The sequence below is a fragment of the Ceratina calcarata genome, unplaced genomic scaffold (genome assembly GCF_001652005.2).
Source record: "Ceratina calcarata isolate Rehan_Ccalc_2016 unplaced genomic scaffold, ASM165200v1 scaffold5867, whole genome shotgun sequence".
NCBI classification, from domain to species: Eukaryota; Metazoa; Arthropoda; class Insecta; order Hymenoptera; family Apidae; genus Ceratina; species Ceratina calcarata.
Window position 1 is genome coordinate 1 of NW_017177094.1, and position 858 is coordinate 858.

General features: G+C 36.4%; 1 protein-coding gene across 1 annotated transcript; it reads left to right on the forward strand.

Annotated features, from left to right (window-relative positions):
* Window positions 1-3: 3 nt before the first annotated feature.
* On the forward strand, window positions 4-854 carry LOC108629799 (chymotrypsin-1-like; the record flags this gene model as incomplete). The annotated part of the gene is made up of 3 exons (XM_018032674.1): window positions 4-138; window positions 335-472; window positions 672-854. Coding segments are annotated over 3 exons (456 nt in total), but the record flags the coding sequence as incomplete, so codon positions are not given.
* Window positions 855-858: the final 4 nt, after the last annotated feature.

Here is an 858-nt window from a genome sequence, read left to right on the forward strand (position 1 = left end):
CTCGTCAATGACGTGGCTTTGATTCGCGTAAATAAAAACATCGCGTTCACCAATTTGGTTAAACCAATCGCATTGGCTTCGGGCAGCAAAACCTACGAAGGATCTGCATGCATTCTGTCTGGTTGGGGTACCACCAGAGTAAGTAGAGAAGAAATATGTATTTTATGAAGAATTAACAAAAATTAGAGTCGGAAACTAGTGGAAATTTTTGTGAAAATAAAAACATGAAGATTTGACAAATATTAGAATCGGAAACGAATTAAAATTCTTATAATACTGACTCTGGCTAAATTAGAATTTATGATACAAGATTCTGGATAAATTATAATTTCAGGTCAACGGAAAAGAACCAACCATTCTGCAATGGATTAACTTGATTATCGAGACCAATGCTAAGTGCAAACAGGCCCATAGGGAAGTGCAAGCCTCCCACATTTGCTCGTACACGAAAGTCGGTGAAGGTGCATGCCACGTAAGTATAATTGCTATAAATTCATAAAAACTTACTTTTTTAATTAGAGATATAATTAATGAGTTCAGTATCAATGTTCTTTAGCAAACTGAAATCAAACCAACTTAGAGTCTTAGAAATAAAATATCTGTTTTACAAGAAACATTATTTAATTTGTGATTATACATTGTATGTTAATTCTTTATTTTTTTAAATTTAGGGTGACTCTGGCGGTCCTCTCGTTATTGGTGGAACTCAAGTCGGTATCGTCTCCTTCGGACAACCCTGTGCTGTCGGCGAACCTGACGTATATACCAGAGTATCATCTTTCACTGACTGGATCAAGAATCATCAAAACTACATGAACCAGGATCTCCAAGAACCACCAGCGGACGGTGTCTACATTC